Here is a 25428-nt window from a genome sequence, read left to right as displayed (position 1 = left end):
TTAGTAAGAGAGTTATGAGACAGTGGGATATATGGTTGTGCTTTATAATGACAATGCAAGTGCAGTCAAACGAATGCACCAGTAATGCAATTAAGGAAGAAGCCACGATATACCTCCTTTTAAACAGTGCATAACTGGATACACATGGAATAGCACACAGTTCCACTCTGTGGCCACATTCTGAAAGTGCATGTTGTTTTAAAGTAGGATTTTTGTAAAGCACACATGGCCATCAAGTATAGCTGGATGTGTAACTATTGTAAGAATTTTAATGGATTCCCGCTTTCCTGAAGGGAGTGGCAGGATAGGGAGCTGCAGTGACAGGCCAGGTTAGGGTGAGGTCCGTGAAGGGAATCACAGCTGACAGTCAATTACAATACATTTAAACATTGCTTGAGAAACCATACAAATTAATAACAAAAACATTTCCTGACAATTTAGGTTTCTTTTTTAAATGCAGGTAGAACGGGGACTGTAAATGAATTCTACGGTCAGGATAGTATTGGAGATAAGTGAATTAATTTAGAAATGCAATTCTACAAAAACATGATACATGTAATAGATCTCCTCCTGATATCAGCGTAAGACGCATGCTTACCTCTCGACTACAGAGCTCTCTCTAGTTGAATGGCATGATGTTCCCCTCTGCATTCAGCCCTTGCCTTTCCATTCAAAAGGCTGTGATGCATTCCTACCTACAGGTGATATTTTAATGTGCACTTTAATGTGAATTGTAGACGATAGAACCTGCTGTGACTCAGGACTTATCATGGTGCAAATGTAAGTTTAAAAAAGCACTCTAATTCTTTGGTATTATTGATAAGCTTTATTAGGAAAATTGAAAAAGCAAAAGAAAATTATAATGCAAACAAAAATACAGTGACCACACAGCATTAATTCCAATAATAATAGCCAGACAAACTGTATATTAGTCCGTCTCATTGATTATATTTGCAAGTTTACTCAAGTAAATAGTGTTGCTCACGCTTAATAGAAAAGCAATTTTACAATCACTAGTTACACCTCAAACACCACAAAGCAAATGGAGAGACAATTAAGCATTCCTTCATTCGCCACAGAAAGCGTTTTCTGTGTCTAAACTTTGTAAAACTACAGTACACAACACAAAATCAATTGGTTTTGAACCGTTAATTCAATACTACATATTTTAAGCGAAATCAAATCAACATATTTGTATCAGTTGCTGTGACTTGTTCATTTCTTACACGTGATTTACAATGAGTTCAAGTCACTGTGTTTGTTATTGATTGGGTTGCATGTTTCCACGATGTCAGAATGTGAACAGCATGTAAACGCATTTCCTGAATTGAACAGCACTTTCTTTAACCATGGTAACCAGTAGAGACAGTGGGCCTGTTGTTTCTACAGCCTACTCGGCTTCCATTTTCAACAAACTTTTCTTCTGAACTTTTAAAAATACTGCAAGAACAGGGATGAGTACATCCTTAACAAACTTCTCAAAGTAATCTATAAACATCATGAAATAAGGCTGGCGATATGGGCACGTATTCACTTTATTGTAATCAAGCAGCACATCAGTTCTAGCAATGTTTCCCAGCACTCCCATGTTGTACTGCAGTTTGAAGTCATAAGGTTTTGTGAACCCCCCTGATTTTTTCAACACTGATGCCGTCTCAGTTGTTAGAATGACATTCTCACGGTTCGTATCACAAAATACATAGCACTCATGAGCCGTAAGGCACCTGTAAACGTTGTGCTGTTTGTTATTAATCATGTATAAGTTTGTGTAAGTAATGTTATTTTTTTCTATGTAAGTTTGTACAAGCTGCATTCCCTCCAATTTCTGTTTTTTTATATTTTCTTTGTTTGGTCCTGAATATTTCCTCCTTTGAGAAATACCTGGACAATAATTAATTGTTGTCTCTGAAGGGTTATTTTCCCCAAACACCTCCTCTTGAGATATACTTTCATTTTGAACACTGGTGCCTCCCTCATTTCCACCTGCAGCCATGTCTGGCAAATCACTGTAGCTTGCGCTACCATCAGAAATACCACTATCTAGTCTGCCACCCTCACTTGAACCCATTCCATTGTCTGATGTGTTTTGTCTCATTAAAGTGCCACCCTTGTTTGACACCGCTTTTTTCTTACTAACTGCCACAAATAATATCTCAAAAGCTTTTTTGGTAGGAAACATGCAAATTCTACGTGCAGAGGCTTCTTTATATAGGTAGGCCTTCAGCTCCTCATTGCTAAATATTTCATTCGCCATACTGCCACTACAGTTCCAGTCTTTTTTTAACTGACGGTTTTTCAGTTCATCTTCCAGTTGTTTTACCCTCTCGTCTCCTATTTTATTGGTAAGTTGTTGAATGATATCTTCTAGATGTTCTCTAGCATATTCCTCCCAATCCGAGAGAGATCCTGACAAAAGACAAATAAAACATTATTTCACAAACAAATAGTTTTCAAGGTTTTTTGCATCTTTTCTTAAATGTGATTGAGGTCTTGCTCCGATTAGGTTTTATCTAACTTTACTGCTGTGTTCTTCTTTAAGCAGTGTTTCGCTCTGTAATCTTATAAGCAACATTGGTTTGATGATGTCATTGTGATCCCCATGGCTTATTCTGTGTCAGTATCAACATCAGCTAGATAAGCCAAAGGATGTGTTGATTTAACCCAAGAAATGTTGTCAGCCTCGTATATTAGTAAAATACATTCAATATAAACACTAATATAATACAGTATACAAGCTTCACACACAAAAATACATGTGTTTACCCAGACGAGACTGCTGTGGTCCATTTTTCTTCAGGTTTGCTGAAAAAAAAAAAAAAATTGAAATGTTGGCAAAAATGTTACGTTAAATATAACGTAAAAACTAATTAATTATTAACTTAACAGCACGTTACATTTTTCAAATTGAATTTCCTTATGTACCTTTCACTAAGCCAATCCAACCCTTCCCTTAACCTGAATACGTTTATTATCAAAATAACAAATGCACAGCAGAAAATAATTCAATGTCTGTGTTAGTTAATAACTAATAAATCATCTCGCTCAAGGTATATGATGGAATTGTTTAACTGTAAACACAAAATAGTAGAATGATTAATAAAACTAAAAGAAACAATCAGAGCTCTTTTTTCTATGAGAAATGACAAGGAACACAATGCGGGCTTTGTCAATGAGAGACTCAAAACTTTTGTCTGGTTTGGTTTCTGGCCTGTACTTACTGTAGATCATAAATATCAGAAGTTACAAACCCTAATAAACTGAAATACCTGCTTTCTGCATTTCTTCATACACATCAGTGTGTTCCTTCTTCAGCAAATCTATGAGAGATCTGCAGTGCTTTGGAGTCTTGTGTGTCATGATGGAAAGTAATTTTCTGTTGTTTTTATGCACAACCTTCTCACTGTTAATAGTACTCATTTCCTCATGGACTATCATTCCATCACTATAAAGGGAATCCAAAATTTGTTCAAGAGCAACTTCATTGATATTAGCAATGAATACTTTGTTGGCACTTTGCAAGAAAATTCGATCCAGATCTGAAATAAAATCAGAGAAAATGTATTTACTTTCAGTGACGCACGCACACACACACACACTATTTGCTATGAAGTCATATCTGTTTTATAAAGGGGCCTGTTCCTCGAAGGGAATCTCAAGTACCGGTAGTTCATCCAGCGTTATGTGTAAGGTGGCTGAAAACTATTTTGTAACTCCTAGAACATACAAACCCTCTTAATAAAAACAAGGGGGCTAAGTTTGGTGGCTGAATCTAAAGGGACTATCTACTCGAGGAAAATGTATATAATCTTTACAACCTACCTTCAGCACTGTTTTCAGTCATTGTCATTATCTACATGAAAAAGAAAGAGCATTAGTACTTTGCCTTATATGTGAAGTGAACAGACAAATTAAGCCAAGGTAGTTGTTTCGTGCATCATAGATCATTCATCTAACTTATTTTGTAAAAGAGTACTGTAGAAAACTCCAGTGGCTCCGAAGGTTCTACAGGAGTTACGGAGTGTTCAGTGTAACGGGGCAGGATTACACACAGCGGGATACAGAGTGTTCAGTGTGACGGGGCAGGATTACACACAGCGGGATACAGAGTATTCAGTGTAACGGGGCAGGATTACACACAGCGGGATACAGCAGGAACCTGCACTCCTAGCAGTCATGCAGGTTTGGAGAATCTCATAAATTGAGTTCTAATAAGTGTTTCTTGGGAAACATACTTCAAAGATTAATGCCCTCCCATAGTCTTATCAAAACCTGACAAATCCCTTAGTGGTTCCAAGATAGAGCCTTCAATAGACAATTATTTACTCAGTACTGCAAAAAAAAGTAAGTGCAAAGAATGTGGAATCATTTATTTCAAAATGTGCATTCAAAGTGTTCTCACATTCAGGCAAGCATATTCAAAGCAATACCTCCAGGGTAGTGAAACCACAGTTTTAGTTTAATGACTGATGAACTTATTTACCTGGCATGTCAATATGCAACTATGGAGGTGTGCCTTCAGCATTACTTTAATAAATGTTTTTTTTTTTTTTATTGAATGTAATAATTTGGACACAATGAAACTTTAATGCAGAACAAAGAAGTAATAAAGTTCACATAATACTAGTGTTACAGTAACACAGGTATGCTGTATACATTTTTAGGATATCATGGTAATGAAGTGTACTGTATGTAATTTGAAATTTGTACCTGAATCTTGGAGTGCTCGTGGAGACTATACAGATAACAGGAAATGAAACAAACAAACAAAAAAGGTTCAAAGATCACAATTTGAAGCAGACTAGTATCAACAGGAAATCATTCTCTTGCTCTTGTTATTAAAAAGGTCATTTTTAGACTTTCGAGATAACAGTTTGATTACATTTAATTCTGCAGTTTACTTTTCATGTAGAATATGGAGATGTGCCTTCACTCCATTTGCGCGCCAAGTTCTAGACTCACATTGTTTTAAGGCGGCATTTTTTAAGGTTGTTGGTTTTGATAGTCGATATTAGTTCTTACACTGCACTTTAGTAAATAGTATTTCTGGCTACTTTGTTCCAAGTTATTTCTTAGATTTTGTACAAATGATATTAAAATGTACTGTTGGAATTCTTACCTGTATCTTGTAGTGCTCGTGCAGAGTGATAGGTGAAAATGAAACTGCAGAGTGCTTTGCTACCTTTTCAAGTCCAGCCCCAGGAGGTGAGCAGGCGTGTCTTAGATTTGAGCGCGATGTTGACGACACAATAGTTTTAAGGTGGCATTTCCAGGTTGCTATTAATAGTCAGTATTAGGTATTATTCTGATCTTTTAGAATTATTTCAAAGTGTGGGCAGCAGTGTTGAGTAGTGGTTAGGGCTCTGGACTCTTGACCAGAGGGTTGTGGGTTCAATCCCAGGTGAGGGACACTGCTGCTGTACCCTTGAGCAAGGTACTTTACCTAGATTGCTCCAGTAAAAACCCAACTGTATAAATGGGTAATTGTATGTAAAAAATAATGTGATATCTGTATAATGTGAAATAATGTAGAATGTGTATAATGTGATATCTTGTAACAATTGTAAGTCACCCTGGATAAGGGTGTCTGCTAAGAAATAAATAATATTTCTGGATACTACCTTTCAAGGCCTTTATATTTCAATCATCTGAAGTATTCTAAAACTGTAACCATGATCTAGCAATGCCACCTTAAGATAATGCAAGTAATTTACATACCCCGCCAATGATGAACACACAGCATGCAGACTTATATAGATTAAAAGCAAATGCCTTTCCACTGTTCAGCCATAACCTGGAACTCGGTGGTTCCCAAGATATAGCCTTCAGCCAACCGGGGATCAGTGCTGGGACAAAGTATGTCACTGTGACCAACCTTGAGAAAATGTGGATTAAGTTATTTATTACAAACTGTGGGGTAAAGGTTTTCACATTTCACAAGAACAAGTGTCTGCATGAATATGAGATTAAGCTACCTGCTTGATAAAGCAATAGTAACATATTTCTCAGATGTCAAGATAAATATATGTATTTAAAATAGAACTTACAAGAACATGACCATGAATAGACCTGAACTCCTCGTCGTCAAATTGAATCTAGTGTAAACAGAGGCTGATCTTAGCAATGTATTAATGTTAATAAGGAGAGTCAAGGGGGCTCCTGAGTGGCGCATCCAGTAAAGGCGCTCCTCGCAGGATGTGCCCTATAGCCTGGAGATCGCTGGTTCGAATCCAGGCTATGTCACAGCTGACCGTGACCGAGAGTTCCTAGGGGGCAGCGCACAATTGGCTGAGCGCTGCCCGGGTAGGGAGGGCTTAGGTCGGCAGGGGAATCCACGGCTCACCGCGCATCAGCGACCCCTGTGGCCGATAGGGCGCCTGTGGCTCTGCAGCGGAGCCGCCAGATCTGTGTTGTCCTCCGGCACTATAGGTCTGGTAGCATTGCTGTGGATCTGCAGTGCGAAAAATGACGGCTTGGAAGGAGCACGTTTCGGAGGACGCGTGTTCCAGCCTCCGTTTCCCGAGTTGGCGGGGGGGTTGCGAGCGGTGAGCCGGGGATACAGATAATAATTGGGCATGCTAAATTGGGGTGAAAACCGGGGTAAAAATAATTGGCGACAACTAAATTTATATAAAAAAAAAAAAATAAAAATAAAAAAATAAGGAGAGTCAAATACAGGATTAATATAGGGTTCTTCAGATGATTAAACTAGATAACCCTAATCCATCTGCAAACGACACAGCCTCTTGGACAGCCCAGAACTGAAACAGAAGACCTTGTTTGCCAGAATGGAGGTGTGTTATGTCATGAAGTTAACCCACATACACATTTACAAGAAAGGGCACTTATCCAACATTTGTTACAATCTCAATACACAAAGAGGAAAAATAAATAAATAAATAAAATAAAACATAAAAATCACTTGCCTTTGTTAACTATACTGTGCTTCAGCCACAAAGAATAAATCTAGATCTGCCACTGGGAATTCTATCAGTTTAAACACAGCTCTCCTGGCTATTGTTTTAGCTTTCATCCTCATGATAAATATGTAGAACTTTAATTCATATGGTATACATGACATCATTGAGGTGCCTGAGGGGAGGGGAGAAGAGAAAGGAACACAAGGTTAGCCGTAGCTTGGGTATTTTTGGGCTTGTTTATTTTGAATAGTTCTGTTCAAACCTTTATTTTGTTCCAGTTTATTTGTGAATTCTTAAAAGTGCTTTAAACTGCAGTTTCCGAGTCTGGGTCTCATATCTCAATCCTTTGACTGCCAAGCAAGCAAACTTGTGTTCCTGCCCTGCCATGGTAACAATGGCACTTTTACATTGTTCTATGAAGTACTACAAACACACAATCAAGCTGTTAATATAATCCAAGGTAAAACAATCCACAGCATTAGAAAAGAGTGTTTTACACATTTAAAAGGGGTTCTGGTTACAGCTGTAGGTTTTTTCTTTAGTAGATGGGATGACAATTCTCCGATGAGCCATTGCTGTCATTTTGTGCATTGGGACTTCAAACGTATCTCATTAAACCTGAATGGCTAGGACGTCTCGCAAGATTCCAATTTCACAGCAAGATCAAAGCTGGAAGTCACTTGTACTTTTTATAATTTTCTTCTTGTAAGTTGCAACCTTTATATTTAACATTACTTTTATGACACATAAGACAGTGAAAAGACTTTTTGTCACAGGCTCTGAAAAGGTTACATGCACCATGCTTAATTCTGTAAATCCCATTCCTTTACAACTCCAGATTACTGAATCAGACAGATGAACCAATCAAAGTTCTGGGTTCTTTGGACTGGGTGGAGGGGCTCCCTCTAGAAACGGGAAGGAAATCACCTGCAGATATCCTGCAGGAAATAAAACTTGGCATTTGGGATCATTACATGGATTCCAAATTAGTCACACATTCTGCATTCTAATACACCATTATTCTTTATCTTTTACAATACATTACTCTAAAGGAACTCGAAACATTAAAGTACTATAAATAATACATATTATTGAATGTTTTTCTATTCAGTGTAAGAAAGGGAGCCATCAAAAGGACATATGTGATTGTCTCATAAAAAGATTTATTTTTGTTTGCCTAAATGTACAAAGGCAAGTTACAGTATTGTATAAAAAAAAAAAAGAAACATGGTAATGTACACTTTACATAGAGAAAACTTGGAGAGGGTAAAATCAAAACGCAGCAATCAAAAAACAAAAAGAAAATGAAAAACTCTGTAAACATCTACCTTTCAAGTACCGATGATGGTTACGAGTTCCATCACCCCTGTGTTTGACTGGGAGGGCGGTCAGGAGAGAAAAAGGAACGAACAAACAAACATAACCGCACGGATTTTTAGAAAGCAAAACGAAATCCGCAGTAACAGAACACTTCCCTTGCTGGTAAGTGACGTCTGTCAAAGCACCATTTCCAAACAGGGCTGAGCAATGGCTCTGCCATCAGGGAAATATATTCACACACATTGAAACCATGCGCTTTCTTCCTATCTGTAGCACCCTTACAACAGCTTTGTGATTCTGGGTGCAAAGGTAAACGCATTGTTAAGTTACTACCAACAGAACTGGGTTGAACCTGGATCTTAAAAAAAACATGAAAAACTGAAAAAGATTTCTAGTCAGCATAAACATTAACTTGTAGATTTCCTTTATTGTTTATACTGCTCCGAAACCCATTCTATTCCATCTGGTGGCACATTTCATTACATTTTTGTTGAAGTAAGGTAAGAGAAACAATTGAAAAATTGACCAGAGCAGGTGCAAATTTAGCAGCTGGTGGGGTTGCACGACTTTGTTGACTGTCAGAAATTGGTATATCTATACACCTATTTTAGTAGAGCTTGCACAAAAGCAGAATGTCACAAGCATTGAAGGGCATACCAATTCAGCAGCCAACATCCAAAATAACACACGGCTGAATACCATATACTGTATACCAAAACCAAGGCTTTGTAGAGACCTTCTTTCCACTGTAATATTGCATACACCTATCCACCCTCAATGTCCACCTGACGGTCACTATTCTCTCTGAGGTAAAATGATCAGTTTCAATAACTAAGATTGTGTAGAGTTCACCATTAATATGACAGTTTTCTTGTTTTGTAGTTACAAAACTTGAAATCACAGTAGCATCTGCAGATATAGTTGACATGGGAGATTTAGACTGTGAGGGGTTAAGATAAGTTGAGAGTCCCTTGTTTTGGAATACAGCCTTCAATGCTTCGGACCGGTGGTCAATTTATTTACCACTGCACTCTCATGGCCCACTGGTGCCGCTTTCATACAGAGGAAATGCTCCGACACTACAGAAGCACCAAATTCACCTGGGCTCAGCCAACATAAATCTAAAGAGGGCGGCACATCAGAGTTACAGCCTGGTACAGTCTATAGTTGGGGTTGCTAGGCAACATCCAAGCAAAGCAAAGGATAAGTAGAAAAGTGGCATCCCTCAGTTTGGAAACTTTGTTATGACATTCTTAGACCACCGCAATTCCACTTCTTTTATGTATAAATGTACCTCAGTACTGTATACCCCATAGCAGTGTAAAAACATCACATCCTGAAGAGAGCAGCAAACAAAGGCTCTGGTTCAGAAGACAAAACAAAAAAAAGAAAATATAGTTCAGCTTCAGATTTTAGACTTGCTTCTCAAAAAAAAAAAGGATATGCCACTTTGATACTTAGCCCTTCAAACGTTTCACTTTCAAATATGAATGTAATAAACATGAACCCAACAGTATATTACACACAATGCAATTCTTACGTTTTTTCTCCACTTTAAAAGTTAAAACCTCCTAAAAACAGGCTGCCTTTATGAGTTCTTTAGGGGAACATTTAGGGAGCGGAAGAGGAGATTTCATACAACTGCCTACCACAGGCCCAAATATCTGTAAATATAAACCGAGACCAGGCTATTCAGTGACAAACCCTCTAAACATATAGTTTGGATTGTAAATCCACTGTGTTGCTGTTGTGGAGAAGAAAAAAAAAAAAAACAGGTGGCAGGTTAAGGCAGCAAAGTATGCTACAATATTCTAGCACTAACAACCTACAGTACACATAGGGCGCTGTAGCTGGCACTGCATTAACTGCTTACCGTAAAGATAATATTAAAAACAGCAGAATGGAGAAGTTTGAGACTTCTCTCGTCAGATACTTCAAAATCAGTTTGGAAATGTGTTTTTTGTTTTCTCTCACAACAGCATGCAAAGTGCCTTTCTGACTCTGAACATCCTGCATATCAATAATATTTACGACTGGCCCTATGATCATCTCACAACATAAATAAAAACCAGGGAAAGCATGTAGTGACAATGACACTGACCATGGCTACTGCAACAAGGAACTTGGGGAGCACTAGCATTTTTGAATGACTCCTTCCCACCTTCCAAATTCTTACCTAAAAAGGGACACCTGTACGGAGGTAGGGTAAAAACAGTGGCTCTCATTTTGAGGTTTTTAGACGGGCACAAAACTGTACAAAAATAAGGGTTAAAAAAGAAAAGGACAAAAAAAATTAAAATCACAGCACTGCAGAGAGAAAGTTGTTAGCCAGCTACTGTTCTTTTTACAAAAAAGGTAAGGGGTTTTCAATAGCATCCGACAGCTTTTTAAAATAATTCCTCTGTACAATATATACAAAAACCACATCGTGTGTGGAAAAGAAAAAATGTGGGGGACAGAGAGAGAGAGAGATACAAACTCTGGAATATCTTAGTATGCAGAACACACACACAGCTGGATAATGCTTTCAGTGCTACAAAATGCACAAAGAGAAATAGTGATGAAAAGGCTATTTAGAGGTGATGAATTCCATGTGTACACAAAGGAGTTTCCTAGACTTTTCCAAGGCAGGCAATGCAATATCAGTTATACTACCACAGTGTAATGGATTTAGCCATTTAGCCTCATGTGTATTGAATACAGATTCCTGGTGGAGATTACCTCCAATTGTGTACATAATCATTATAGACTATCTGAGGATTCAAAACTGCGTGTTACAAAAAGGCTATGACTGCTATTGAATTAAAACCAGGTATGAACCTCAATATTTCAGACTTCATTTAAGACTAGTGCAAAACCTCCACTACTGAAACTGAGAAGGGTACCTTTATTTGCTCCTTCCGCAATGACTGGGCGGATTGCAAATGTAATAAACTTCCTAAAATACATATTCCCTGGCACAGAACCATTGTTACAAATAAACAGCTATTTAAAAAACAGATTTCTGATTTTTTATTCAAATTGAAGGTGATTTTACAAGACGACCAGCCACCATGTTGCAGTAAAAAAAAAAAAAAGAAAAAAAAAAAAGAAAACACACATACTGTTTTACAATCAGAAGAACGAACGGTGGATAGTGGGGGCCGACAAGCTCTGCCATCTTTATTTAGCGCCGATTTAAAACTACAACTCCCATAGTTCTCAGCCACACCCATTTCTTGAATCTGTACACCTGAAAAAAATGGAACTATTTCCCTGTGATAATCCCTAAACTGTTAATGAAATGTAATTGATTTCAACTCCAGAGGCATTGGGATGTTGCACTGGTTTTCCTCTGGTGTTTCCTTTCAACTGCATGGTACTGGCAACTGGAGTAACTATGTGGAAGGTCCCCAACAAGTGATACTCATTTGACCATGTTTATTTTTACTCAACTGCCCCCCCTGTTGTGCACTCCCTTTATAACACATGACTTAAAACTCTGTAATGTGTGTGGCTCAGAAGGTGACAAGCCCAAGCACAATCCAGTGGATCATTGCACTTAAACAGGCAGAAGTAATAGTTGCACAGACTATCCCTTTTAAAACGGCCAGCACTAGCACAGTGGATAACGGACGCACAGACATTGTTGTAAACCGTGATGGGTTCATGTCTGTAAGCCACCTCGGCTAGACAGTTCACAAAAAAAATAAAAACAGGATGTCTATGAAAAGCAAAAACAGTCATACAGAGAAATCACCATTAATTTAAGATAAAACAAACCTAAAGATATCTCATTCTCCTTTGAGAATATATATATTTATATATGGTAACTATTCACAGGCATCTTATTCACACACACAAAATATACCTGCTGCAGCTCATTTAAAGATATTTCAAATTCAAGATTAAACTCCTGAACTACGCAGTGTTTTTTAAAATATCTAAAAAAAGAGGGGGTTTTGATTTGTTGAAATGTTTCAGATATCTCGGAATGCATTTTGCAAGATCTCGAAATGGCTTCAGCTTGCACAGACACCACTGCGTGAGGGGCTTCAACAACACAACCCTTGGCCAGCAAACATGTTGTCTGTATCGGATGGACGGCAGAAAAGCTCTGTGGTCTTCGGAGAAGGGGTGCAGCGTCTGTTCAGTGGAAAGTGGGAAACTAAGGCTCGGTTCAGCCAACAATTCCTGTAGGGACTTGTCGGCTGCTGTTGATGTAAAAACAATGCTATCAAAAGAATAGTCTTTTCAGGTTTGTTTTTAGTTTTTTGTGTTCATTGTGTCCACAGTGCAAAGACCAGGTTTAGTGGCTATTTCTGTGTGTAATAATCAACGCAGATGGCTTTGTGATTTATTGTTTGTACCAGCTCTCAAAGTCCAGAGTTAAGAAGTAGATGCTAGAAGGCTGACAAGTCTGCCCGACATTATGGCAGCAACGAAAAAATAGAAACACCATTTAACTGATGCTAAATGAACGCCACAAGCTTCCTCATGTGATCCAGTCACATGACACGTTTCAACATGGAGGTGATCCAATCAGGTCTCTCCCTGCAAATGAAGAAAATAAATAAATAATTGAGTTACAATTTGATCTTTAAACATTTATTAACACATGTGCGCGATTATACAGTACTGCAGTTATCAAACACAGAATGTGCATCAGACTACTGCCGATTAGAGACCCACATGATAAATAGTAAAACTACAACAGCAATGTGGTTCAAGTCGGGACACACACGGTATAACCAGTAATAGTATGGCTATGTAAAATGAACAGGCTTGGTGAGCACTGAAAGAAGAGGAGGGGAACAGAACATCATCCTCCTAGATATTTGACCTCAGAGTAACAAGGTGCCTTACCTCTACAATTTTACACTACCAGGTGTCATCAGTATAGCCTAAACAAATAACATAATACCACTTTACCACACAGGAACTCTGAGTTAATTCAGAGCTATAGATTCTGCTCACCATGTTCCTGTTTTACCATGTGAATAGATCTAAAGAATTAAAATAAGGAACCATTTTTTTTCAACACAATGTCTTCTCTCTACAATGCTTGGCATTTAAACAAGTTCAGTTTTGAATGCCCTTCCCAAAGTAACCTGGAACTGTATCGTCCTACGTGTCTAACCTATTCAGGAATCAGCACAGTAGAGGCTTGTCTTTTGCCACCCTGATGGCTATCCCTGTAACTGTGGTTCTGAGTTCTGCAGTGCCTTACCTGTCTCACCTCCTCGGCGGTGGGTATAATGAAGGGGCTGAGGCCTGCTGACTGGCAATGATGGCTGAAGATGAGAGGCCTGAGAAATGAAAGCAAACAGGAGCTCAGTTACTGGAAACTGGCAACAAAGGAGCAGTGAATCCTAAAACTTTGTATTTTTTAATGTACAGAAATGATATGGTGCCAAAGCAAAATATAATTAGATAACCATATATTAAAAAAACAACACATTTTATATATAAATTGACACGCTTTTACTGTAATTTTTGCTGACGGAATACACCCTGACCGACATTAAAAACACAACAAGTCAGTTGCCCACGGTAACACAATCTCACATAATATTATATTGTCATTCCAAGCACAGCTTGTTCTGTGCAATTCACTTCACCACTACTTTCACACCATCAATGTGAAAGCATGCGAAGGCCCTACTGTGCCAGTGTTCTTATGAAGCATCCCAGAGCACTGAATACAACATGGCAGCATTCATTACCAAACACCAAAATACCAGCATGTTTCAAAAGACATTGTGCATGAAGAGCGCATGTTGAAGCATTGCTGTCTGATCTGTAAAGTCAGGAATTGTGTCTCACATCCCAGCAATTCTCTGGTCTTTGGGACTCCATTTTATTAAACACACCCAAAGCATTCAGATTCGGCCTTTTTGATTCTTCAGTTTTCACTGTAATGGAGACTGGGCAGCCCAAAGAGTTTCTTATGATTTCAAATTAGCCCAAATGATCTATAGTTAAAACCTATTACAACACAGATCTACTGCCTTCAAATGTGTCAAGACAAAGAGAAGACTTAATTATCAGCTGGTAAAACTGCAAGCAATGCCAATTAAACATGTCAAGCCAGCATGTTCCATTTTCCTTTGCTGTAAATGAGTCTGTAAATAAGCTAAACTGATCTCAGAAGAGACATATCAGGTTTATCTTAGTGTCTCGATACAATGGCACGTCCCAATGATTTGTAACTGATGGGCTTCAACTGCAATAAACATCACTTTATAAAACAATTAAATAAGAACAGCTAACATGAGAAACAGTGATGTTCAATTCTTGATGTCTTCCAAGCAGACTGACACTTGCGCTGAATAGTTTGATGGTTTTGAGATGGGACTAGAGTTCGACACCACTTAACGTATCTCACAAACCAGGCCCCAAGAGATACATTAAAAAAGAATGAATGGAGGATCCTACTCAAAGATATGCTACATCTTGGGTGAATACTGTGTGCCACTGCCTTTTCAAAACATATAAGTTCAGGTATGGGCCAAATGCCTGTGGTAATAGCCGGTGTGATGAAGATCACTGGTTCTTGCTTCACTCAGATGAATATGTATTTTATGTAGATGGGGTCTGCCAAATTCTATAAAGTTCATATTTCAAAATAAAGCTACATTTTTCATAGTAGCACAGCCTTTACAGTATTACTTATAAAACCTCGCTGTACAGGACTAGATGAAACTGTTGTTTTTAAATGAAAAAAAGACAAGAGTGGATTTCAGTCAATTAAGTGGGGTTGGCGACTCTAGATTAATTGGCTACTTTCCAAAGCATTCCAGCAAGAAGGTTATACTCCACCTTAGAATGAAATATCAGTGTAATGTTTGCAAATTAAAAGTAGGATACAAACAAGAGTGTGGGCTACTATCCCCAGCCAGAGGTATTCTTTTGAGTAGCATGCTCAGCTCCATTGTGGAACGTCAGTAAGTGCCGCCCCTCACCTGCTGCGTAGGGTAGATCGTACTGCAGCGGGTAGCCCAGGTGGTGGTGTGAGGCCATCAGGCGTTGTGATGGGGAGGAGCGTGGCCGCTCATCTCTCTCCCTCTCCGCTCGCTCCCGCTCGTGGGCCTGCTTGTCGCTCACAGTGGGAGACTTGCTCTTGTAATGGCTGGCGTGCTGCTGCAGGATATCCAGGGCCTTGGACTCGGAGCTGGATTTACTGCTCACCGTGGGGCTGGATCGAGACTTCTCTCCCTCCTCGCTGCCTGGCATCTTATTGCCATAGGGGGAGAAGGAGTAGCCCGAGGACAGGTAGGAACCTGAAAGAAAAAAGGCAGGATGGATTTGTGATGGATTTAGGAAATAGCTGAAAACTTTGAACACAAAAAAACAATACATGACATTGATTTCTTTTTTTTCTCTCTAATTTAGAGTGCCCGATTATTTTCTCCCCAATTCAGAATGTCATTATGTTCCCTCACTGATCCCTTGACCAAGCCAATTTCCTCTTTTACACCCATAAAGTCGAGAGGGGATGTCAGGAAGCTACCGGTCTCTGGAGGACAAAGGTCAGCCCTGCAGCGTCTGCCTGAGCTCACCAGGCACCTGGCCCCCCAGTTCATTGCACAGCTTAAATCAACAAGCCTTCTGTTTGTTTCATTCATACTGAGCAAAAATTCTGTAATTAACACACTGATATTTTGCAAATTTGAAAAGCAAACAAACTAAAAAATAACCTCAGCATCGATGAGTTAAAATGCAAAAGCTGTCGAAAAACCTCTTTAAATTCAAGCCTAAGCCTGACAGACACACTAATAGCATGGCCCCCTGGTCTCACCTGGGTAGTTCTGCATCATGACGGAGGGCATGCCCCTGTAGCCTGGGTGATTGGGGTCGTATCCCTGTGCGTAGGGGTACCCGTGAATGTAGGGCATGTAGGACTGGTGCTGCGCCAGGTGGGAGGTGAACTGCATGTGGGCGGTGGACCGGGGGTCCTTGCTACGATGGTCCTCCGACGGGGGCATGGCTAGTCGGGGGTCCATGCTCTCTTTGTTCTCCTCCTTGGGGGCAGTCTCCTTGGGCCTGGGCCTCTCCTCCTTCCCCTTGCGCTCTCGCTCGCGTTCCTCCTTCCACCGCTGCTCCTCTTCCTGCTTCTGAGAATCGGGGTACTTGTTAGGATAGACGTAGGGCCACATTCTGGAGTCGGGCTCCTACAGACACAGAGAGAAATGCAGCTCTTGAATTGGAATGTATCTACCAGCGCAGCTAAAAACCGGATTTTCAAACTGTCTCCAATCACTATGCTAACCAACCCCCTCAAGTTTACACACTTCCCTCTGCGGGAATGCTTCTCAGATCCAGCTGGACACAGGCCCTCTCCCTGAATTATTTTCACAGGTCAGAATGACAGTTATTTCAATATTTCAGGATGAAATGGATATGCTCATTCACTGCTAAACAGATCAGGCTGATAACTTTGTAACAGTAATTGCATAGTGGGTTACAGAACCAGCTGTGCATTGGAAAGCACTCCCACTCCTTATTGCTGCAACCCCCTGTGCATCATGCATTTTTGCAATTGCTTTGCTATCTTTATCCTCATGGGTCATTAAGCAACTGGAGCACCCAACACTGCACACTGCAGTACGGCTTGTGGGAAGTGGAAGACCTTTCAAGTGGTTTGCAGCTGCAGCTGAATAATGACTCAGAACACAGGGATACAAATACATGTTCCATCTGAGTAGTTCTGCCTGATGTAGTGTACAAGAGGCACTGGTGTCCTGTAACTCTAAAATAATGACATTGCAACTTGGAACTTTCATCTGAAGCATTTGAACTTTTGCATAATAGAGCTTTCTAACAGGCATGTTTTTATTGTTTGCTCTAAACATTTGCAAACATAATTGTTAGTGCCCTTACAGTTTAACATTATAAGCCCTTGTTGGAAGTGTCAGAGGGTTCCCTGTATCATGTTAGAACAAAATGACCCCATTTGGGGAAAACAGAGCTGAAGATATCAGAATACTGACATTCCCATTTATGTTTGCCCAACCAATTCTACTGTAAAACAGTTGTGAATTACCTGTCTGTACCACATGGCCTGGTCCACTGCAGGCTGCCTGCTAGACTCCATGCTGGACCTCGCCTCGGACATCTCCTTGCTATGATGGCTGCCCTCGCTCAGCTTCATCTTCAGCCCCTCTGCCTGCTGGGACTGGATCTTGGAGGAAGAGGAAGATGAGGAGGAGGAAGAAGAGTCCTCCACCTTGGGGATTATGACTGACTTTGCCGGCTCTGAATCAGAGTCTTTAGGCTTGCTCGTTGGCGCCGGCTTGCCGAGGTCCGTGAGGCTGGGGGCCTTCGAGATAGTGGGAGGGATGGAGGCCTTCTGTTTCCACTCCTCCTTCATGGCTGCCTCCCTCTCTCTCATGGCCATGTCTGATTTCTTCTCGGCCGCGCGGTGCTGCTCAGTGGCTTGTCTCTGCCTCTGATGCTCCTCGTACTGCTGCCTGTAAGCTGGATTGGAAGCCATCAAGTGGGCGTGATATGCCTGGTCGCTGTATCCATAGGGTGGGACGTATGCATACTGGTTGTAGTACAGGGGTTGCATGTACATGTTGGAGCGTTGTTGTATGACAGAGGGCTGCTGCTGTTGGCAAGGCATGCTTACTTCAGGCTTCCGCTCTTCAGGAGGTTCCACTTTCACCTTTGTGTCGATGGGTTCCGGTTCCTCCTCTTTCTTTACTTTTACAGGCTGGCCTTCAGCCAGCGAAGTGCTAGAATTGGAAGCCCCAGGGCTGGGGTTGGTGTAGTTAGGAGAATAGTAAGCTTCGTAGCCTGAATAGAAAGGAGACTCCTTGCTAGGGGTTTGGGAAGGGAAGAGGGCTTTCTTAGCCCCTTCCCTCACGGCCTGGTCGTCTGCCTTGGCCTTTACACTGTCTGCTTTGCCTTCCCCGTCTTCCCCTGCGTCGGAAATATCAGAGTAAGCTGGGCTATTTGTCTTGACCGAAGAATTGTCCGCACCATTTTGGGTCACCACATGAAGAGGAGCCATTGGCTGGACCATGCCAGTGCTGTCAAGCCGGCTAGCCACACCTATCAACGGACTAGGAGCGTTGTCCGAGAAGCTGTAGATCTTGTCTGCCTCGGCCTTGATGCTGGCCAGGCGGCTTTGGTGGGGATCTGAAGAACCGTTCAACATCCCGTCGCTCTTGCTCCCAGGATCAGAAGACTCAGAGTAAGGGCTCTTTCCTTCCTCTGGCTTTCCTCCTTTACCAGAAGGATTGGGACTGTCCGCATCCTTACTCTCTTTTTTCTTCTTGTCCTTCTTCTTCTTGTCCTTGGAGCTGTTCAAAGATGGGTTCACAGTGGAGGGCTCTCCCATCACAGTGGGCTTGGGTTGGATGGCTTTCAGCTGAGGGCTCTTGGGCATGGCCTGGACAACGGTGGTGGTCAAGCCTGGAGAGGAACCCGGGCTGCCTGTGGTGAAGGTAGCTGTCTGAAAAGTGTAGAGCTGCTGGGGAGGTATGGCTGGGGCTATGGGTCTGGCCGACTTCAAACTCTTTTGCTGGACCTTGTCAGGCTTGGCACTCCCACTATTGGGCTTCTTTGACTTGTCCTTGTCAGACCCTTTCTTGTCATCCATACCGTCGTTACTAGCCTCGTCCGTGAGGCAGGGCCCATCTTCAGAACCATCTATGGGGACCCCAACAGATTCCTGGTCTGTGTCACAGGACTTCTTCTTGCTGGATTGCTTAGAGCTGAACTTTCCAGGCGAAGGGGACGGGCTATGGCCTTCAAAGCCTCTGCCTTTTGGCGTAAGAGACTGTGCTGGTGAAAGACATCCTTTTTGGGAAACAGAGGCTCCGTTACAACTCCCAGGCTCAGGATGAAGCGTAGAGTCCTCCCCGTACTCGCTGTCCCCATCCATCTCCTGCTTAATGCCCTCATCATTATGGGCGCGAGCCTGGTGGTACTTCAAGCCATTCATGTGCTTGTACTTCTTGTTGCAGTTGGGGTGCGGGCAGTCGATGAGGACGGGCGAAGGGCAGTTGCGGTCGACGGCTGGTGGAAGGGGCTCACATTTCACGGCAGGCACGGGCATGGCCGGAGGGGGCACGCTGCTGTTGGAGTTGGTGCGCATGCGCTTGCTCCCCTTGGTGTCCTCCGAGCTGGAGTTGGGCTCCATGTCCGAGGCCGGCTTGCTCTTCCGCTTGTTGGCCGAGGACGGGCTGGCCTTGACGTCCTCGGTGTTGCTGTTGGGCGGTGTGCGGTGCTCCGACGAGGTCTGGCTCCCGCGACGGCCCTTGCTGTTGGAGCCTGCCCGTGTCTTGCTGCCACCACTGCTGCCCTTGGTGTCGGACGAGTTGCTGTTCTCGTTCACAGGAGTGTTGCTATTGGGCCGCATCCGCTTTCCCCTCCCCCGGCCATTCCTCATCTCCAGGTCGCTGGTGGGCGACTCACAGAACCTGTGCAGAAGACAAGAACAGTTCATATTTCCTGTTTGTTTCAACATCTGTAGATGCTATGTGAAGTTTACAGCATTGTGGTACTCTCTTCTGACTCTCTCAGTTCATTCCGATACAGGTCCTTGTTCCATCCAGATCCAGAATTCTTTTTTAACCTGCTATGCTCAACTACGCAAATCAAGAACATGGAGCTGGACTATTCAATGTAACAATTAAGGTAATAGCTGGTATAAGGTACTGGACTGGACTGGATTGTTTTATAAATGAAGCCATGACATATTGGCAAGGGTTTATGGCAGGGCCGATATTTGTTACTAAAATGAGCCTGAGCAATCCGTGCATAAAAACAAATTCAATGTTTTTCATACTAGGCACATAAATAAACAGAACAGGGTGCAGGGCTATTGGACTTGTCCATCGCTGTACAGGCAAGGAAGTTTCATGCATCGCACACCTTTTAAAAACATGACGAATGCCTCCGCAGATTTATGCTGCTGATTTTAAAATACGGTCGAGCATAAAAATAGGCAGTACTTGGTGTACCGTATAAATGCACACTTGATGAACTACGCTGCAATCATCTAATTAAGCAGGCTGGCTAGGAATGTAAAACCCTTCAAAGTGGTTATATACGACTGCCTGCAGCAAAAGGTCAATGTGTGTTTTTGCCTCCTGTGGAGCCTGGTGGAGTAGCAGTCTTCATGTGAAAAAGCCTATATCATATACTGGTGATGCAACAACTTGGCATTTAAAAGAAAAGTAAACTGGGCTGAAGGTCAGGAATTGGTCACTTTCTAAGAGATCTTCTCTTTATAATTCCACTCAATTTTGAAGTGCAAGTAGATCAGGGTTCTATATTTGATTGAGCAGCTAAAGCAACTTCAGTGCATCCCGTAACTGTTTGGTTTACTATTTTAACTTGACAACCACAAGAAATCCCATTTGGACAGTGTGGTTACTTCATTTTCCATGCATAAGTGTGTTACATTAAAACTACTACTGGGTATGATATTCTGCCACACAAGAAAATAACGGTTTGCATGGTACAATAATGCCGGGGTAAATTGAGTTACTTTGATGCTACTTTCCATTACAAGAATCTCTCATTAGTCACTGAATAACGTCTGGACATTATGGTTCATAATATTATGAAATATGAAGCGTTTCATCCAGACAATGCAGACAGGCCCCACTGCTGACTTAATAGCAGTTGGCATGGCTGTACTCTCAGCTATGGTCACTGACTGCAAGGGAACAGATGCAAGCTGCACCCCAAATGATCCCTCTATTGCACGGACTGTGCTCTCTGCTCACCGTGGCGGGGCCCAGTCGTGCCTCGTGCAGTCCAGCAGCGTCCCCACGTAGGTCTTGTTCCGCCAGGTCACGTTGACCACAAGCATTCCTGGATGGAGGAAGGAGACGAGAAGCAGAGTGAGAGTCTGAGGATTTTGTATATGAAAACTTTCTTTCTAGTTTACAAAAGTGTAGTGGAATGACTCCAATAGCTGTGCAATGGGAGACTTGTATTATTAAACTGTAAACTCTGAACCGTAACGCCAGCCCAATGAAGTGAAGCTGCATCTGCACGCTAACTGCACACTTGTGTAGGAAATCTGGCAGGACCTCCATGGTTATTCAAACAGACAGGCTCCATGCAGCTGGCATGCACTTCAAATACAGGCCTTGGTAAACATGTTGTTTTGACCACTCACAAAATAAAAATAAAAAAAAAACACAACTCCTCCAGTTAATAGAGAACGACGGTTTTTATAGTCAATGGTCCTGCCTGGGGGTTTCCGGTTTACTTTTTCTAACTGTAACCGAGCTGCCTCGACGAAATTCACAAGCTATTTTGAACTAAATAAATCAACCTTTACACGTGGGGTTGTGTGTTGACCCATAGGCAAAAACAACAGCACTCTGTATGGAAGGGAATTTGTATTCCGCGAGTGTCCAAGTGACTTTACTGCGCTGGCGATGTTTGAAGACACGCAGCGAAGGTTACAGTATTTATGTCAGGCTCAGAACTACTGGTGTATGCAATAGTTCCTAGCCATCAGTCTTGACAGTTATGTCTTTTATAAATCTGAGAGTCTAATACTTTGACTCCCGGATTGAGACTTCTTGTTGCAGTTATTTAACACTAGATGGCAGCAGTTGCCAAATTTTCCAGTAACCCTGGGATAAGCAGATGGAAGTACTGGCATCTTGGTTATGAATAGGAAAAGGCAGTCAATGTATTTTATTACCCTCTGTTTAATAATCTGCAATTGCACCGTGTTATACTGGGTAACAGTTGCTAAACAAATGATTCTTCTAGAACACAACCAGTGATACAGAAATTCATGTCAAGCAACTCTGTTCCAAAAAGAAAATACCCTGGCCAATCCCAAATAATGTTTCCCCTTAGTGTTCTGCCACAGTTAAAATGAGATATATTATACATTTTGTATTTATTTTAATTATTTAAATTTTCTCTTTTCAGTATTATATTTTTTAACTATGCCATGCCCCTGCAGGCCTCAAAGCCTCCCTGTAGCCTGAATACTCTTCCCTTAGCTGTCCCTCAGAGCATCTAGGCTCTGCAGTGAGGTAATGCGTGTCTAATTGCGCTGGAATGCTCTCTGGCAGAATGCACAGGCACCATTTCACTTTTTATTAGCTCAGGAAACTAAAGAGGCTTTTTTTTCTCCTCCCCCCTCTTCTTTCTGAAACGCAAACCCAGCTCGCTATTCAGTTTACTGCGTGGTTTCTGTGGGCAGCACTGGCCCTCTGCCTGCCTAGGAGTGAGCGCTCTGGAAATGGAGTGGCAGCAATACAGGTATACATTTACACACAGTCAGTAAGTCATCAGGGCCTGGATAAACACACAGACATGCCAGACCATGTGTTCGACACCTCAGCCTCCCAGGCCCAGCAAGAAACAAGGATTTCCTGCTCTCCCAAGAGAGCAAAGTGCTGGTCTGAGGCCTGCTGGGTTAATCTGCACACGGCTTTGGGTCTGGTAAAGAAGCTTACTAATTTAAAGACTTCTACTGTACACACTCAAATTCTGAGAAAACACAGACAAAGTCTACCCCTAATTTGCCCTACATCCTTTAACTAGCACCACAGAGCCTGTGACAGCACACTGTACAGGACACACTCAAAAGCTGTAGGATCAGTATCTACACAGACAAAGCAGTCGCAGTGGGCACAGCTCCAGCAATCCTTGAAGTTTCTCATTTTGAAGACTGTCCCCCTACGAGAGCCAGGCAGTTGAACCTGATTCTGTAAAACTCATTAGAACTAGCAGAGCCTCATTAGTTCAGCTGGGGCCCTGGCAAGCCTTTGGTTCTGGCTGCCCTGCTGTTCAGAATGCCTTTTACAATCCTCCCCACCCCCTCCCAGCACACAGCTCTGCCTGGTGTCAGTCTGTGACAGAGCCTCGCTTTTACGCTTTAGTCAAAAGCTGCAAGCCATGCAAAAGGGCTGACGTGATCACAGCAGAGCAGGGCGAGGGTCAGCAGCTTCATCGACTCATCAATGTTTCATCAGCACAGACAGTCCTAATTATCAGGCTGCAGGCTGCAGACCAGCAGCTCTCAGGAATCAGCTTTTCTTGTGGCTGACACATGCAGAGCGATTACCTTCCACTCCACTTGGTCATTATCTAGCTGAGGTTCTCTAGCAGCCGCACAATTTATTTGCAAATCAGTAAAGCAATAACCCTTATGCAACCCAGGATGCAACGTCAGTGGTAGCAGGATTAGAGGTCAGGGTTCAGATTAGCGAGTCTACTGTACCACCTTGTGTGCAGCCATCATGAGAAGGCTTGCCAGCTGGACTGCGGTTTAACTCATTAATCACGAAGTTCATTTATTTTTTGCTTTCTAACTGACTGTGTCATCATTGAAATGCACCTTCATTTAAAAAGAAAAGGTGTTTCTATGGCGTCTCCAATTATAAACAGAAAGGGGGGGACAAAATCCTAACGTTCCAAAATTACAAACAGCAATGTTCCAGAGTGGTGTAATAGGAAGGAAGGCTGTGTACCTGCAGCAGGACCTTGTGAAAACTGTACAGCAACAAGATCTCGAGCAGGGATAGAAATAAGACTCCTACTGCATAGCAGTTTCATCCATTCCAGGTTTTACTACAAGCTTGATTAGCCACAGTCTCTGTGTAACCTGCTCAGGTGTGTCTTTTTAAACTCATAGTAAAATCAGGAATTAATCAAACTCCTATGCAATGTGAGTCTTATTTCCATCCCTGGTCTCGTGTCTGACAGAGCAGAGTGAACTATGAAAACATGGAGTAAACCGAGAAATCATGAACCCAACTGTGGGAAACAGCAGCTTTATCAAGGGCCCTTGGTAACAATTGAACAGGTAGTCTTGGCACAGCCAGGGTCTTTTATGTTGCTCAGTTTGGAGATAGATATATATATATATATATATATATTTTAGTGCTAGCAACTGTTTTTTTTTAGTGTTGTCAGTGCTGGCAACTTGGTCTGCATTCGGGCGAAGTGCCTTGCTTGCTAAAAGACAGAAATCAATTTCCAGTCCAGGACTGTACTGTGCAGTTGGTGGGAAGCCCACTGGCAGAGAGCCACCGTGGAGCACAAAGACGACAAGCGGAGGGGGGAGAGAGATGAGGAAAGGTTTCTCTTCATTGCAACAGTAAATAAACATTGTGTACCTGCACTGTCAAATCTCCATCGCTTACAAATAAATAACAAATTACATTTTAAAAGGTTACTACATTGCCACAGTTCCTGAAATATGCTTAGACCTTGTAGTTATTTGTAGTTTTATTTATTTTTTACCACACATCGACTTGGCCTTTATTTTAAGCAATAGAAGGGCTGCAACATGGCAAAGGCATTGTGATTTAACAAGCACACTGGAACATAATGAATACAATGCAGAGCTGGGATAGGGCACCAGTTCTTCATTTTACCCCAAAAAATGGGTCCAAGATGACTGCCAAGGATGGAACCACATTCCCAAGAGCAGTCTTGGCAGCTACCATTCCATAGTCAAACTGACAAAAGTTTTGGAAATGCCTTTGTCGGCGATAGAACGGTTGAAATGTCAGAAAGCAATCTCGTTTAACCACAGTACATAACACCACCACTGTCACAGATTCACACACACAGACACACACTCGACAGGGACCAAGATACCAATCTGCCTCCTGTGAGATAAAAGGGCTTCGCAATTGCAATTCCCCCTCAGCCTCATGCGGCGAAGCACTCCTTCCCACAAACAGAACAGACTGTGACAACAACAGTACCCCCAGTGCCGGTGTCTGCCAGTCAATGACATCATGGAAACTGACTTGAGAAAGCTTGAGTAAATAAAGGCGTCTGGCTGCAACTCAATCATGCCTCAAGTGCACCACTTAGGAATTTGCCTTCCCCATTTTGAATCCTCCAGCTTCAAACAAATTGCTCCTCGGACCTCATGGACTTCTACAGTAATCTTGTTTTTCACTTGACACAGTATCTTCTCTCTCCAACACCTTGTAACCTCATAAAGAGAAGTAAAGTGTTTTCGCTGATACAACAGTTAAACAAACATGGGGAAGCAATACACTTAACAGGCCGACAAAATTCCTTGGAATGATATTTGCTTATGTGTAAAAATATCAGTGCTACATACACATGGAGGTCAATAGATGGGCTGGGCCTGTATGACATTTCCACAGTATAAACATAACAAATAATACCATGGTAAGCTTAATATCCCAGTATAAATCATGCAAGTTATAAAATGAAGGCTTACTAAAAATGG

General features: G+C 41.9%; 2 protein-coding genes across 5 annotated transcripts in view; both read right to left on the bottom strand.

Annotated features, from left to right (window-relative positions):
• Window positions 1-817: 817 nt before the first annotated feature.
• LOC131700553 (uncharacterized) lies at window positions 818-6301 on the bottom strand. The gene is made up of 6 exons (XM_058998505.1): window positions 5117-6301; window positions 4708-4732; window positions 3820-3850; window positions 3267-3536; window positions 2764-2802; window positions 818-2406 (listed from the first exon to the last, which is right to left on the bottom strand). Exons 3-6 carry the CDS (start codon window positions 3845-3847, stop codon window positions 1391-1393), a joined length of 1353 nt encoding a protein of 450 aa, XP_058854488.1. The 5' UTR covers window positions 3848-3850; window positions 4708-4732; window positions 5117-6301; the 3' UTR covers window positions 818-1390.
• A 1759-nt stretch (window positions 6302-8060) lies between these two features.
• LOC117428418 (zinc finger protein 609-like) overlaps window positions 8061-25428 on the bottom strand; it is a 74873-nt gene continuing 57505 nt past the window's right edge. For 3 of the 4 annotated variants that reach the window (XM_034907390.2, XM_058998503.1, XM_058998504.1), the window contains 6 exons: window positions 20963-21050; window positions 17263-19648; window positions 16018-16390; window positions 15182-15499; window positions 13447-13525; window positions 8061-12770 (listed from right to left, as the gene is read on the bottom strand). In XM_034907390.2, the coding sequence (XP_034763281.2) occupies window positions 13452-13525; window positions 15182-15499; window positions 16018-16390; window positions 17263-19648; window positions 20963-21050 (3239 nt within the window). In that variant the 3' untranslated portion in view covers window positions 8061-12770; window positions 13447-13451. The remainder of the gene's footprint in view (window positions 12771-13446; window positions 13526-15181; window positions 15500-16017; window positions 16391-17262; window positions 19649-20962; window positions 21051-25428) is intronic. The other variant, XM_058998502.1, reaches the window with a different exon arrangement.

Source organism: Acipenser ruthenus, chromosome 24, assembly GCF_902713425.1.
Source record: "Acipenser ruthenus chromosome 24, fAciRut3.2 maternal haplotype, whole genome shotgun sequence".
Classification (NCBI taxonomy): domain Eukaryota; kingdom Metazoa; phylum Chordata; class Actinopteri; order Acipenseriformes; family Acipenseridae; genus Acipenser; species Acipenser ruthenus.
This window is presented reverse-complemented; position numbering and strand designations above follow the sequence as displayed.

Bases quoted from the DNA above. Each gene is read 5' to 3' on its own strand.
- LOC131700553 (XM_058998505.1), bottom strand. From the start codon at position 3,847: ATGACAATGACTGAAAACAGTGCTGAAG. The intron at 3,537-3,819 runs GTAGGTTGTAAA...ATTTTATTTCAG, and splicing joins GACTGAAAACAGTGCTGAAG to ATCTGGATCGAATTTTCTTG. The intron at 2,407-2,763 runs GTAAACACATGT...GTCTTTTGTCAG, and splicing joins ACCACAGCAGTCTCGTCTGG to GATCTCTCTCGGATTGGGAG.